This window comes from Hypomesus nipponensis, chromosome 11, assembly GCF_054491055.1.
Source record: "Hypomesus nipponensis isolate SF chromosome 11, ASM5449105v1, whole genome shotgun sequence".
NCBI lineage: Eukaryota > Metazoa > Chordata > Actinopteri > Osmeriformes > Osmeridae > Hypomesus > Hypomesus nipponensis.
Window position 1 is genome coordinate 2,481,340 of NC_140371.1, and position 14,470 is coordinate 2,495,809.

The 14,470-nt window shown below is 48.4% G+C and overlaps 1 protein-coding gene across 1 annotated transcript in view; it reads left to right on the forward strand.

The window, feature by feature from the left end:
* The window catches only part of prim2 (DNA primase subunit 2), a 62,394-nt gene extending 48,189 nt beyond the window's left edge, over nucleotides 1-14,205 (forward strand). The window contains exons 13-14 of the mRNA XM_084667244.1: nucleotides 7,256-7,324; nucleotides 12,586-14,205. Coding sequence (XP_084523370.1) covers nucleotides 7,256-7,324; nucleotides 12,586-12,789 — 273 coding nt within the window. The 3' untranslated portion in view covers nucleotides 12,790-14,205. The remainder of the gene's footprint in view (nucleotides 1-7,255; nucleotides 7,325-12,585) is intronic.
* The last annotated feature ends 265 nt before the right edge of the window (nucleotides 14,206-14,470 follow it).

The window sequence follows — 14,470 nt, forward strand, 5'->3', positions numbered from 1 at the left end:
AGGGACAGGGAAGTTAATTGATATTTTCTCCAAACTGAAAGTTTTGTACAGCAAAGCAATTTTGGTCTGTTAAAATATTGGCAGAACTTTAATTGACTTATAACTATTTCAAATGTAACCGCTAATGGCTTCGTACAGTTCTAAAGAGGTTGCTGAAATTGAATTAGTTTTTTAATTTTTTATTATTATTTTTCTCTAATACTAGTAATTTACCTCACAGATGTTTAGAGTTGTGTGCTGGTGGTTGCAGCTGCTGTATATACAGTACAGGATGGTAGCTGGGTTAGAGAGATACAGTACAGGATGGTAGCTGGGTTAGACAGATACAGTACAGGATGGTAGCTGGGTTAGACAGATACAGTACAGGATGGTAGCTGGGTTAGACAGATACAGTACAGGATGGTAGCTGGGTTAGACAGATACAGTACAGGATGGTAGCTGGGTTAGACAGATACAGTACAGGATGGTAGCTGGGTTAGACAGATACAGTACAGGATGGTAGCTGGGTTAGACAGATACAGTACAGGATGGTAGCTGGGTTAGACAGATACAGTACAGGATGGTAGCTGGGTTAGACAGATACAGTACAGGATGGTAGCTGGGTTAGACAGATACAGTACAGGATGGTAGCTGGGTTAGACAGATACAGTACAGGATGGTAGCTGGGTTAGAGATACAGTACAGGATGGTAGCTGGGTTAGACAGATACAGTACAGGATGGTAGCTGGGTTAGACAGATACAGTACAGGATGGTAGCTGGGTTAGACAGATACAGTACAGGATGGTAGCTGGGTTAGACAGATACAGTACAGGATGGTAGCTGGGTTAGAGAGAGAGAGTACAGGATGGTAGCTGGGTTAGACAGATACAGTACAGGATGGTAGCTGGGTTAGACAGATACAGTACAGGATGGTAGCTGGGTTAGACAGATACAGTACAGGATGGTAGCTGGGTTAGAGAGAGAGAGTACAGGATGGTAGCTGGGTTAGAGAGATACAGTACAGGATGGTAGCTGGGTTAGAGAGATACAGTACAGGATGATAGCTGGGTTAGACAGATACAGTACAGGATGGTAGCTGGGTTAGACAGATACAGTACAGGATGGTAGCTGGGTTAGACAGATACAGTACAGGATGGTAGCTGGGTTAGACAGATACAGTACAGGATGGTAGCTGGGTTAGAGAGAGAGAGTACAGGATGGTAGCTGGGTTAGAGAGAGATACAGTACAGGATGGTAGCTGGGTTAGAGAGAGATACAGTACAGGATGGTAGCTGGGTTAGACAGATACAGTACAGGATGGTAGCTGGGTTAGAGAGAGATACAGTACAGGATGGTAGCTGGGTTAGACAGATACAGTACAGGATGGTAGCTGGGTTAGAGAGAGATACAGTACAGGATGGTAGCTGGGTTAGACAGATACAGTACAGGATGGTAGCTGGGTTAGAGAGAGATACAGTACAGGATGGTAGCTGGGTTAGACAGATACAGTACAGGATGGTAGCTGGGTTAGACAGATACAGTACAGGATGGTAGCTGGGTTAGAGAGATACAGTACAGGATGGTAGCTGGGTTAGGCAGATACAGTACAGGATGGTAGCTGGGTTAGAGAGAGAGAGTACAGGATGGTAGCTGGGTTAGACAGATACAGTACAGGATGGTAGCTGGGTTAGAGAGATACAGTACAGGATGGTAGCTGGGTTAGACAGATACAGTACAGGATGGTAGCTGGGTTAGAGAGAGATACAGTACAGGATGGTAGCTGGGTTAGACAGATACAGTACAGGATGGTAGCTGGGTTAGAGAGAGATACAGTACAGGATGGTAGCTGGGTTAGACAGATACAGTACAGGATGGTAGCTGGGTTAGACAGATACAGTACAGGATGGTAGCTGGGTTAGAGAGATACAGTACAGGATGGTAGCTGGGTTAGGCAGATACAGTACAGGATGGTAGCTGGGTTAGAGAGAGAGAGTACAGGATGGTAGCTGGGTTAGACAGATACAGTACAGGATGGTAGCTGGGTTAGAGAGATACAGTACAGGATGGTAGCTGGGTTAGGCAGATACAGTACAGGATGGTAGCTGGGTTAGAGAGATACAGTACAGGATGGTAGCTGGGTTAGGCAGATACAGTACAGGATGGTAGCTGGGTTAGAGAGAGAGAGTACAGGATGGTAGCTGGGTTAGACAGATACAGTACAGGATGGTAGCTGGGTTAGAGAGAGAGAGTACAGGATGGTAGCTGGGTTAGACAGATACAGTACAGGATGGTAGCTGGGTTAGACAGATACAGTACAGGATGGTAGCTGGGTTAGAGAGAGATACAGTACAGGATGGTAGCTGGGTTAGAGAGAGATACAGTACAGGATGGTAGCTGGGTTAGACAGATACAGTACAGGATGGTAGCTGGGTTAGACAGATACAGTACAGGATGGTAGCTGGGTTAGACAGATACAGTACAGGATGGTAGCTGGGTTAGACAGATACAGTACAGGATGGTAGCTGGGTTAGAGAGAGATACAGTACAGGATGGTAGCTGGGTTAGACAGATACAGTACAGGATGGTAGCTGGGTTAGACAGATACAGTACAGGATGGTAGCTGGGTTAGACAGATACAGTACAGGATGGTAGCTGGGTTAGAGAGAGAGAGTACAGGATGGTAGCTGGGTTAGACAGATACAGTACAGGATGGTAGCTGGGTTAGACAGATACAGTACAGGATGGTAGCTGGGTTAGACAGATACAGTACAGGATGGTAGCTGGGTTAGACAGATACAGTACAGGATGGTAGCTGGGTTAGAGAGAGATACAGTACAGGATGGTAGCTGGGTTAGAGAGAGATACAGTACAGGATGGTAGCTGGGTTAGACAGATACAGTACAGGATGGTAGCTGGGTTAGACAGATACAGTACAGGATGGTAGCTGGGTTAGACAGATACAGTACAGGATGGTAGCTGGGTTAGACAGATACAGTACAGGATGGTAGCTGGGTTAGACAGATACAGTACAGGATGGTAGCTGGGTTAGACAGATACAGTACAGGATGGTAGCTGGGTTAGACAGATACAGTACAGGATGGTAGCTGGGTTAGAGAGAGATACAGTACAGGATGGTAGCTGGGTTAGACAGATACAGTACAGGATGGTAGCTGGGTTAGACAGATACAGTACAGGATGGTAGCTGGGTTAGAGAGATAGAGTACAGGATGGTAGCTGGGTTAGACAGATACAGTACAGGATGGTAGCTGGGTTAGACAGATACAGTACAGGATGGTAGCTGGGTTAGACAGATACAGTACAGGATGGTAGCTGGGTTAGACAGATACAGTACAGGATGGTAGCTGGGTTAGACAGATACAGTACAGGATGGTAGCTGGGTTAGAGAGATACAGTACAGGATGGTAGCTGGGTTAGACAGATACAGTACAGGATGGTAGCTGGGTTAGACAGATACAGTACAGGATGGTAGCTGGGTTAGAGAGAGATACAGTACAGGATGGTAGCTGGGTTAGACAGATACAGTACAGGATGGTAGCTGGGTTAGACAGATACAGTACAGGATGGTAGCTGGGTTAGAGAGAGATACAGTACAGGATGGTAGCTGGGTTAGACAGATACAGTACAGGATGGTAGCTGGGTTAGAGAGAGAGAGTACAGGATGGTAGCTGGGTTAGACAGATACAGTACAGGATGGTAGCTGGGTTAGACAGATACAGTACAGGATGGTAGCTGGGTTAGAGAGATACAGTACAGGATGGTAGCTGGGTTAGACAGATACAGTACAGGATGGTAGCTGGGTTAGACAGATACAGTACAGGATGGTAGCTGGGTTAGACAGATACAGTACAGGATGGTAGCTGGGTTAGACAGATACAGTACAGGATGGTAGCTGGGTTAGACAGATACAGTACAGGATGGTAGCTGGGTTAGACAGATACAGTACAGGATGGTAGCTGGGTTAGACAGATACAGTACAGGATGGTAGCTGGGTTAGAGAGAGATACAGTACAGGATGGTAGCTGGGTTAGACAGATACAGTACAGGATGGTAGCTGGGTTAGACAGATACAGTACAGGATGGTAGCTGGGTTAGACAGATACAGTACAGGATGGTAGCTGGGTTAGAGAGATACAGTACAGGATGGTAGCTGGGTTAGACAGATACAGTACAGGATGGTAGCTGGGTTAGACAGATACAGTACAGGATGGTAGCTGGGTTAGACAGATACAGTACAGGATGGTAGCTGGGTTAGACAGATACAGTACAGGATGGTAGCTGGGTTAGACAGATACAGTACAGGATGGTAGCTGGGTTAGACAGATACAGTACAGGATGGTAGCTGGGTTAGACAGATACAGTACAGGATGGTAGCTGGGTTAGACAGATACAGTACAGGATGGTAGCTGGGTTAGACAGATACAGTACAGGATGGTAGCTGGGTTAGAGAGAGATACAGTACAGGATTGTAGCTGGGTTAGTTAGTATGGTACTGCAGCAGGCCTGCGTCTCTCCTGCGGACAGAGCCTTGGTACAGTGACACACCATCCCAGCCTGGTGAGTTCACTGCTCTCAGTACCCTAGCAACGCTGTCTTTAAACCAAATCTGCTCCATATTATAAGACGCTCCCTGTTTTAAAGCACTTCCAATGTGTTTCTCTCAACACATTAAAGAGGGTTCAATGGTGCAGGTAATTAAATGAAGTTGTAAGGTCTGGCTGTTATGTTCTTCGAGAGTTATGGACTTTAATGCCTTCATCAAATTCACGGTTCTGGTTTTAATGGGGCCATAAAGCTCACTGTTCAGTGTCTTATTGGGAACGAATACAGCACACACACACACACACACACACACACACACACACATACAGGCTCCAGGTATACGAGACTACAATGTAATGTACATGTGGAAAGATCTGACGGTATTTAATTCCAGCAGAGAAATTTGTTTACAAGCACGATGATCTGGTTTTCTGGTGACGACAGCCCATGTTTACACAGTAGCACACACACACGCACACACACACACAGAGATGGTCTTCTTAATGAGTCTACCTGTACCATATTAGTTGAATACAGTTCATGGTTATGTTTGCGAGACAAACTTATGTACTCCACTACTGATTCAAAGAACTGATATTCTGTAACTGATTGTTCTGTAGAGATCTCATCTTTTCCCTTTTCCTCACAGCTCCTAAAAAAATAAAAACCCCACCACCACTTAATAAATGACAAGCTCCAAGCTTTTATTTCCCGCTGTGAATTGACCAATTGAAATGTTTTCCCTTCTTCAGACTGGACGTTGTAGCCAAACAGCTGAAACGCTCCTCTCTAAATGGAGCTCTTTTCCATCCAAATGTCTCCAGGAGCCTCAAGTACAGGCTTGGTCTTTGTGTGTGTCTTGTTTACATTACCACCCCAGCAGGAAGCATCACTTCAGCTTCCTGTTGTGTTTCCCTGTGCTCCGTCCCCATCGCGGTGCAGTGGGGTGGTAAACTCTGGCTTACAAGCCCTTCTACGTTACACGCGAGCGTGTGTGCGTGAACAATCTGTTTTAAATATTGATTGGATTGTGAAGCCAGTTGCCCGCCACTAAGGATGCAGAAGAGCTGGAGTGCTAATTTGGTAGAACAGTTTGACCCACAGGGACCTCCTCCTCAAGTGAGATGAATCACCTGACCCATGAGGAACTTAGCAGACTCACATATACACACACGGTGGAGGGGAGGCAGGGAGGGAAGGGAGGGAGGGAGGGATGGAGAGGAGAGGACTTACTTCACTGTCTTTGACAGGATGGTAAGTGGGATATTTTGTTGAGAGGGATAGAGATGGAGAAAGGGGGGGGGGGGAGAGAGAGAGGAAGGGAGATGGAGAGAGAGAAAGGGAGGGAGATGGGGAGAGAGAGGGAGGGAGATGGAGAGAGAGAGAGAGGGAGGGAGATGGAGAGAGAGAGAGAGGAAGGGAGATGGAGAGAGAGAAAGGGAGGGAGATGGAGAGAGAGAGAGAGAGAGAGAGAGAGGGAGGGAGATGGAGAGAGAGAGAGAGAGAGAGAGGAAGGGAGATGGAGAGAGAGAAAGGGAGGGAGATGGAGAGAGAGAGAGAGAGAGGGAGGGAGATGGAGAGAGAGAGAAAATAGGAGGATGGATGTCCAGAGCTGGAGAGTGCCAGACAGACACGAGCCTAAAGGGAGAAGCCTTCAGTGATGTGACCTGGAGGTCATCTGCACTGCCCTCTCACCATGGTTCTGCCCCTGCCACCTCTGACCTCAGTGGTCACGACCTACACGTCACCCCTCTGCTCCTCACTCTGGCCTCCATGGCAACCATTCAGTCACCTCGCACTAGGGGACAGAGGCTCAGACAGACTGACAGGACAGCACAATATATATTCATAAGATGCTATAGGCACCAATTTTCCTCCTTTGCCTTTTTTATTTCTCGGGGTTGTGTGTGTGTGTGTGTGTGTGAGGGTCGCCTGTCTCCGCTGTGCGATCATAACCCAACAGTCCTAGTGACCCTGCAGCGCCACTGTTCCGTACGTCCGCTACCGTGGCGCCCTCAGCGTCGTCACGGCAACCGATGTGGCGGAAATTCCAATTGGCGAGTCAATGAAGTCTTTCTGTTTGGTGTGCTCCATGATGTGTGCTTCACCAGGGAGAGTCAGTCCTGTGTTTGGTCTGCCCCATGATGTGTGCTTCACCAGGGAGAGTCAGTCCTGTGTTTGGTGTGCTCCATGATGTGTGCTTCACCAGGGAGAGTCAGTCCTGTGTTTGGTGTGCTCCATGATGTGTGCTTCACCAGGGAGAGTCAGTCCTGTGTTTGGTGTGCTCCATGATGTGTGCTTCACCAGGGAGAGTCAGTCCTGTGTTTGGTGGGCTCCATGATGTGTGCTTCACCAGGGAGAGTCAGTCCTGTGTTGTTTTAATGGCCGGCTCTGATGAAGCTCCATAATTAGCCGCCGCAGTAGCACACTGGGGTCTGAGCACAAACACTCCATCCATCACGGGGAAATGATTCGCCGGCGGTATTGGTCAATGTCACATTGCATCTGTGAGCAACAACGTTCACGTTTCATTTACATGAATGCTCTTTAACCCGTTAACTCTGCCGTCCCTCTCTCTCCCCCATCTTTCACTCTCTCCATCTGTTTCTTTTCCCCTCTCTCTCCCATCCACCGTTGTCTCTTTCCCTCTCCCCTGATCTCTCTCTCTCTCTCTCTCTTTCCCTCTCCCCTGATCTCTCTCTCTCTCTCCTGCAGATTCTGGAGTTGGTGAAGGGGATGCACTTTCAGCTCGCCTGCCAGAAGTATTTTGAGCTGACACACAATGTAAGGACGCCACTTATTTGGAAGAGGAAGCTCTGGGCTGCTGAGGCGGGGTCGCTTGTTTCGGATCTGGGGGCAGCCCTGCAGCTTAGACGACAAGGCTCTAGAGGGCGGCGGCAGGGTTACCACATCCATCATTGGCTGTCAGATACTTCATATTGGTTTATGATGACATCCTAGATGAATGTAGACTCCTGTGAATGCTTAATCTATTGGATCTAACGTCTTTCAAATGAGACCTCCTGACCTGCCGTGTCAAACACGTTTAAGATTTTGAATGTTGAATGACTGTTTAGAGCAGTGGTTCTCAAACTTTTTAGACCCCGTACCACCTCAGAAATGATTTGATTCTCCAAGTCCCACCATTATGACCAACGTTAATATACAGTAGCGTGTAGGCCTACCTTATTGGGCTCCAGACAAACTTCTTTTACTAGGAGCACAGTAGCCCCTGACTGAATTTTTTTGGAGCGCAAGCAGAACATTTAGGGGTACACCTTATATAGATCTGCAATGCAATTATTAATGTCGAGAGGGTGTGTGCTTGCGTTGGTTGCATATGGGTCCGTTTTTTTACTGACATTTTTACAGGTGATATACAGCGACGCACCACACAAACTTGAGTTTAAATACATTATTTAATGTGACATTACGTACTGTACATGCAAGTCTTAGCTAAATAACTTAAATGTATGATGCAGCGCTTTTCGAACAGTCCTCCTACACCACGACACGATACTTTCTGAGTATAACTGCGCAACAGCGCAAACACTATGGGGGGTGCACACCCAATAAATTCCAAATTTGTAGGTCACACATGCAACCATTTGGTCGCAGTCTGAAGCCCTGCCCTATTGAGCTACACAGTCCGCGCAGCAACTATCGTGGATGTTTGCATGCGCCACTACCCCAGAACCGTCAGGTAGTAGCGCGAGCCAACATTTATTTTTGTTTCGAAACAAAAATATTATAGGGAAGGCAGAACTTTTAAAAATCACATTTCAATGATATCATAGTTAAGGTATTTAAATATTTCTGATATTCCTCCGCGTACCACTAGAAGGGGCCCCGCGTACCACTGGTGTACCAGTTTGGTACAAACTGTACCACAGTTTGAGAACCACTGATTTAGAGCACAGGAAGTGGCGGACATACCAGGAAGCTCTACAAACGGGTCTTTAGAACCTGATGTCCTTGCAGAGTAACACTGTTCAGCCTGTCAGTCAGTCAGTCAGATTGCCTTGACGTAGGTCCCAGTGTTTCAGAATCTGTGTTTTTCCCCTGTAAACCATAAAAGCAATTGCTGTCGGCCGTGGGGAACATGGTCATTATTTGGAGTGGGTGTGTGTGTTGACAGCCTGTGTGTTGCTGCAGATTGTATTAAAATGAGCGGGCTGGTTAGCTGAGACTGCAGGGAGAGTGTTGCTGCTCCTGTTCCTCTCCCCTGTGAGAGACTGCAGTAATCCAGAGAGAGATGTCACTCAGGATTAGGTCTCTGAGACTTCCCATCTTCCCTCCTTCCTTCATCCTCCCTCCATCGCCTCTTCTCCTCCATCCTTCCTTCATCCCCTCTTCTCCTCCATTCTTCCTCCATCCCCTCTTCTCCTCCATCCTTCCTTCATCCTTCCTCCATCCCCTCTTCTCCTCCATCCTTCCTCCATCCCCTCTTCTCCTCCATCCTTCCTCCATCCCCTCTTCTCCTCCATCCTTCCTTCATCCTTCCTCCATCCCCTCTTTTCCTCCATCCCCTCTTCTCCTCCATCCTCCCTCCATCCCCTCTTCTCCTCCATCCTTCCTTCATCCTCCCTCCATCCCCTCTTCTCCTCCATCTTTCCTTCATCCTTCCTCCATCCCCTCTTCTCCTCCATCTTTCCTTCATCCTTCCTCCATCCCCTCTTCTCCTCCATCCTTTCTTCATCTTCCCTCCATCCTCTCCTCCATCATTCCATCCTCTCCTTCCAACCTTTATTCTCTCCTGTTCCCATCCCTCCCTCCTCCCTCCAGCCCTGCTCATCGTTCCCCCATCCCCTCCTTCTGTAGATGGTTAGGATCTGTGCTAAGTGATCACTTCTCCGGGGTGTGGAGGAAGAGATCACTTCTCTGAGGAGTTACTAGAATTCTCAATGTGTTGAATAAGCAGCCCAGAGCCAGGGAGAGGATAGAATCCCTTGGACACCTTAGATACGCTCGACAGAAGCAGCTTCGCCCTGTCACCCATGACAGGCTTCTGATCAGTCAGTTTGTCACTATCCCAGACGTTGGATACGCATGTTTACGAGAACCGCAGTTCGTGAACTCTCCCGCTTCGCATTCTTGATGTGTTCAAGGGGACAATCCACTAAACGATGAAATAGATTCATCTCCCTCGTCAGATTGAGGCAGTCCCCCTCTCTCGGATCGCTAGCGCTGTTTGTGTTCTTCATTCTTCGACAGCCTTAATTGGTTAAGATAATGGTTTATTAAGTACTCAACTATTGCCCTCCCCTGCCCAGATTTGTCTCCCCTGCACAAGTTGCCCATATATCAACCAGAGATCATAAAAGGGCCCCCAGCCAGTCATTCATAATTGAAATGAATCTCTGTGGTAATTAAAGAGCTTCAGTGGGCGGAGTATTACTCAGTGGTAGAGCATTTGATTGCAGATCTAAAGGGCCCAGGTTCAAATCCCCCCGTATGTCTATTTGGGGGGGGGAAGCAACCGCTAAATCAACACAATATTAAATTCCAACATTTTAATCATACAGGGCATTTCTATGGCTATTAAACACTGTAGTGTAGACAGTCATGAGGAACGAGGACTTAAACTGTGTTTAATGTTCCATTGGCTAAACGGGATTGCGGTCGGCTTCCAAGGGCATTGGGCTGGGGGATGGGCTCTAAGCAGGGGAGAGAGGGGGTGTGGGTGCTCTGAGGGCGGGGTGTAGGAGGGGTGGGCGAGGGCTCTAAGTGGGGGAGAGAGGGGGTGTGGGTGCTCTGAGGGCGGGGTGTAGGAGGGGTGGGCGAGGGCTCTAAGTGGGGGAGAGAGGGGGTGTGGGTGCTCTGAGGGCGGGGTGTAGGAGGGGTGGGCGAGGGCTCTAAGTGGGGGAGAGAGGGGGTGTGGGTGCTCTGAGGGTGGGGTGGAGGAGGGGTGGGCGAGGGCTCTAAGCAGGGGAGAGAGGGGGTGTGGGTGCTCTGAGGGCGGGGTGGAGGAGGGGTGGGCGGAGGGCTCTAAGTGGGGGGTGGGGGGGATGCCTCACTACCACCCTGCTTTCCCGTCATGGGGAGGAGGGTAATTCCCCCGAAATAAATAAGATGGCAGAGCTGATAAACGGCTCATTCTAGCAGCCTCTGAGAGATGAGGAATGTGCCCCGCATCTCTCCATGCCCACATGAGATCCACATTCATGAGATTCATGAGTCATATTTCAGTCTTGACTGCTTGTATGGGCTGGTGTGTGACATTAATAAGCGTATGAAAGCATCGTGGTGTGTCTGGGCCAGTGGAACCATCTCTCCCTGCTCGTGGGCTGAGACCGTGCTGCTCCTCTCCCCTGGAACACTGACAGGCAGGCACCTGCTTCCAATACGTCCCTCAAATACTTGGGGCGCACTTGATTTAGCTTACTCAATTTTATTGAATGGAACAAAGGAAGCCTTCCCAAAATGACAGATGTTAATTGAACCATCAAAACATTGAACTACTTTGATGTGTATGGTGTAATTAGATTAACGTTATCCTCTAAATTAGACTTTAGATATAAGGCTGCCTCTAGATTCTACCTAAGGCAGATAGGAGGTTGCCTCCATATTATACCTGAGGCAGCTAGGAGGTAGGAGGCTGCCTCCAGACTCCAGCTGGCTGCTGGAGCACATTGATGGGACCTGCTCCTCCCTCCTTGCCAGCATCTAATAAAGATCAGAATGGAATACTTCCCTGATGAAATATTTACTCAAGGGCAATAAATCAAACAATAGCAACCGTAATGAAATGGGTTCCTGAGGAGTGTGTGTGTGTGGAAGTGTATGTGTGTGTGTGTGGGGGGGGGGGGGGGTGTTACACTGCTGCCGAATCACCCAGGATTGATTTGTTTCATTTTTTTTTCTTTGTCTTTGGTTAGATTGGGGGTCGCTTCATTTTTGCATGCATTTGTCTGCACTAGAAGCCCACGGGCTTTTCATCTGAGTTCTCATGTCAACAGATGAGTCCAACACGCTCCGCACGTAACACGCTCCGCACGTAACACGCTCCACACGTAACACGCTCCGCACGTAACACGCTCCAAATGTAACACGCTCCACACGCTCTGCACATAACATGCTCCACACGTAACACGCTCCACACGTAACACGCTCCACGCGTAACACGCTCCACATGTAACATGCTCCACGTGTAACACGCTCCACACACTCCGCACATAACACGCTCCACGCGTAACAAGCTCCACATGTAACATGCTCCACACGTAACACACGTAACACGCTCCACATGTAACACGCTCCACACGTAACACTCTCCACACATAACACACTCCGCACATAACCCGCTCCACGCGTAACACGCTCCACGCGTAACACGCTCCACGCGTAACACGCTCCACACGTAACACGCTCCACAAGTAACACGCTCCACACGTAACACGCTCCGCGCATAACACGCTCCACACGTAACACGCTCCACACGTAACACGCTTCACACGTAACACGCTTCACACGTAACACGCTCCACACGTAACACACGCTCCACACGTAACACCCTCCACACGCTCCACACGTAACACGCTCCACTGGTAACACACCACCTTGCACCTGCAGTGGTACAACACAGGAGACGGGTGGTTCAGATCAGATGTCCTTTAGAATGGCCCTTGTGAGAAGCAGTGTCACAGAGGGCTTCACATACACCCGCACAACTAATGCCTAACTAGAACTTATAAAGACTTCAACGGCAAACTTACTCTGAGAGAAGACGTGTTAGAAACCTTGTGAGGAGCAGTCACCTGAGGGTTCCCCTCCTCCAGAGACGCTTGGTGACAGAGAGAGGTGCAGGCCCCAGGCTGAACACAGTCATGCAGGAAGAGGAGAGATGGGGGGGTTGTTCAAACACAGATGTCCAGAGATGTCCAAATCAGTCGAGCATCCACAGCACTGCGCTGGCTCATGATTCACAGGCTCATTATTATTCCATCAGTTCAAAATGGCGTCGTTTCCTGTTCCAGTCACCTGTAATAGGTTCTCTGTCCCTGCTGGCTTAGGTCTCCCAGCTAACTGTCAGCCTCTCGTTTCAGATCGAAGACTCCGGTTTCTCACTCAACCACCCCAACGAGTACTTCCTGGAGAGCCAGAAGCTCCTGGGGGGAGGCAGGGAGCTGAAGAGAGAGCTGGAGCCCCCCAAGGGCCCTAGCACCCCCCGCCCCCCCGCTGGGGCCCCCCAGGCCCCGGCTCCTCCAGAGAACACCGAAGATCTGGAGAGCTTCTTCATGGACGGCTGAGGGCACTGCTGTTGAGACGTCACATTTAGTCTGTCTACGGAGGAGTCTCTAATAGAGATATATTGACATACAGTACAAACTGTATGGGGATTTATATCTTTTCTTTCTTGTCTTTTTGTAATTCATAGTTTTTTCCTGAAGCATTTTCATAGTTGTTTTTAGTCGTTAGTTTTTGGATAGTGTGCAGTTTCCAAGGCTCTCACTGTGTGGTGCATTAGAGAAGCCAAGCTCAGACCTGACTGAACATCACATTCAAATGCATGTTTGATTTCATGCTCCATTCCTGCGTCTCCATTAGCCTCTGCCGGTGTGGATGCCTGGTGGAACTGATCATGGAACGTTCCCTTCTGTTGTGTTCTGCTTTGATCTGCATGGCACTGGGGGGTTGATCAATTCACCACCCGCACTCCTTTACCTTCTTCTCCACCTGCTCTTGTAACGCTTTCTATCTATCCTCTTCCTCCTCTTCCTCCTTCTCCGTCTCATCCCCTTCCTGCTCCTCATCTCCTTTTTCTCCTCCCACTCCTTCTATTCTTCCTCTCCTCCCTCCCTCTACCTGTCCTCCCTCCCTCCCTCTACCTCCTCCCTTCCTCTCCTCCCTCTCCCCCTCCCTCTCCCTCCCTCTCCCTCTCCTCCCTCCCTCTACCTCTCCTCCCTCCCTTGCTCTCCTCCCTCCCTCCCTTCCTCTCCTCCCTCTCCCCATCCCTCCCTCCCTCCCTCTGTCTCTCTCTCTCCCTCCCTCCCTCCCTTTCTCTCCTCCGTCCCTCCAGGTGTAAACAGAGATGGCTTATCCGCCTCTGTTTTCCCTTCTGATGACTTGCCTGCTCCGTGGTCACATGACCGTCACATTTCCCAGCACCCCCGGCAGAGGTGTCCTTGTTTTCATTTTCGGAGGGAAGGCAGGAGAGCAACCACAGACATCTTTGATGACGGCAGTCACTGCTTTGGAAGAATCCTGGTGCCGTTAAACCAAAGCTTCACCTAGCTTCACCTAGCTTCACCTAGCTTCACCTAGGAGGCCACATTAGCATTCTGCTCAGGTCCTTTTCCTGGATGGTTGTGTGAAGGAAAATGCAAGCTGACCTAAAAATTAAGTTGGATGTGCATTGCCAGTGTTTCTTTTAAGATATATTTTGAATTCTCGCAGCCATTTTTCATCCAGTTGAATCGCTGAATATCTAGCAGTACTGGGGGATATATAATGTGCGGCAGAAATTTCATTTTCAGAAAGGGAGGAATACGTTACTGTGGATATCTGATGGTTGGGACGTGCAGCCAACGATGCCCTCAGTCTGAACGCTAGCATAATGTTTCATGTGTTGTATAATGTTTAATATGTCATCCTTGTGTTGGTTGTTAAGATCCAGGGAGTTTTTTGTGTTGCATATCTGAGAAATTAAAGTTCCTCAAAATAAAGTCATACTTATATCTTTTGTTGGTGTGCTAATGTGCACCTTCAACATGTGGAGGCAGTAGGTATAGAAGGAGGTTATTTAAAACTCAATTAAATGGTATAATGGATGTATTTGTATATATATTTGGGACTATACAATATGCAAGCTATATTATACACATGGGTATACTGTATACTGTATGTATATTTATAATCACGGTATAGAAAGACTATACTGTTTCATTTAAACGTTAAGTGATGAAGTTAAATGTTTTTTCTCAGGGTCAA